This window comes from Austrofundulus limnaeus, unplaced genomic scaffold (genome assembly GCF_001266775.1).
Source record: "Austrofundulus limnaeus strain Quisiro unplaced genomic scaffold, Austrofundulus_limnaeus-1.0 Scaffold565, whole genome shotgun sequence".
NCBI lineage: Eukaryota > Metazoa > Chordata > Actinopteri > Cyprinodontiformes > Rivulidae > Austrofundulus > Austrofundulus limnaeus.
Window position 1 is genome coordinate 281,788 of NW_013952967.1, and position 1,337 is coordinate 283,124.

The 1,337-nt window shown below is 38.6% G+C and overlaps 1 protein-coding gene across 1 annotated transcript in view; it reads left to right on the top strand.

The window, feature by feature from the left end:
* Nucleotides 1–1,337, top strand: part of ints2 (integrator complex subunit 2) — a 48,286-nt gene that overhangs the window by 10,579 nt on the left and 36,370 nt on the right. The window contains 1 exon segment of the mRNA XM_014026538.1: nt 38–208. Coding sequence (XP_013881992.1) covers nt 38–208 — 171 coding nt within the window.

The window sequence follows — 1,337 nt, forward strand, 5'->3', positions numbered from 1 at the left end:
TGTGTGTGTGTGTGTGTGTGTGTGTTTTTTTTTTCAGGTGGAGGAGTGTCACCTGCCCGGTCTTGGTGTGGCTCTTACTTTGGACTATAAGCCAGATGCACCTGATGAGGCAGTCAGCCCACTTGTGTCTTACGTTAGTGGTCTGCTGCTGGGAACCAACAGTAAAGTCCGGACCTGGTTCAGTATGTTCATTCGCAACGGACAACAGGTAAGGATCAACTGTTAACTGTTTTATTATCACTAATATACAAACACTGTACACAGAAATAACATAAAGCTGCACATATTTGTAACTTTAAAATAAAATTTATGATGTGAAGTTGTTTTTAAAATAAATATCTATAAGGAAACAATTACCAGAAAATTTACAGTATGTATTAGTTAAATGTCAGATCAGTACACTAAATTTACATTAAATAAATGAACGACTTCTGCAAAAGAGAAAGGAAAATGTTTTAACTATTTATCAATTAAAAATAGACATTTTATTGTTGTAAATCACACTTCTCCCTTTTATGACGGCAAGGTTTCAAACTATTGTGATGTTTTTCTATTCTCTCAATTCTTTTTAACTAAATACCTTAAATGGAATCTCAACAAATAAAACGAAAGTTACATATGCAACCACGGTTCTATGAATCCCGAATGACCGTCAAACGGCGGTGCTGAAAGCATTGAATGTTTCTTTTGCAAATGCGATGTTCGAGTAATTAATATCAACAAAGTCACAGCTGTGACCCATCAGATGATTACCTTGAACCGATATAGGCGGGTAACATCCGGGGCTCTGCTCCTACAGAATCTTCTCGCGAAACGCGAGGATTCTGGGTGACAGAAGCTCTGGCAGTAATTCTGGATTCATAGAACCGTAGTTACATTCTTAACTTTCGTTCCATTTCATCCCTGCTGACCGCCAGAGGGCAGTGCTGAAAACATTGAATGACTAATACCAACGATGTCACACAGAATCCTGAGCACATACCTCACTGAGGAAGCCCAGGAGACCCTTGAAGAAGCACCTGGCCCAGAGGATGAGAGGCAGCCACATTGAAATTATAGAATSTGGTAAATGTGCTCGGCGAGGCCCAAGATGCCGCAGCACATATCACCTTCAGCAGAACTCCTCTCATAGCATAGTAGGCATTTGTGAAGGAATTGTTCAGATTTAAAGTATTTTTGTTTAACATACATACAGTGGGGAGAACAAGTATTTGATACACTGTTGATTTTTCAGGTTTTCCCACTTGCAAAGCTTGTAGATGACTGTAATTTTTTTATCATAGGTACTCTTCAACTGTGAGTGATGGAATCTAAAACAAAAATCCAGAAAAATACAA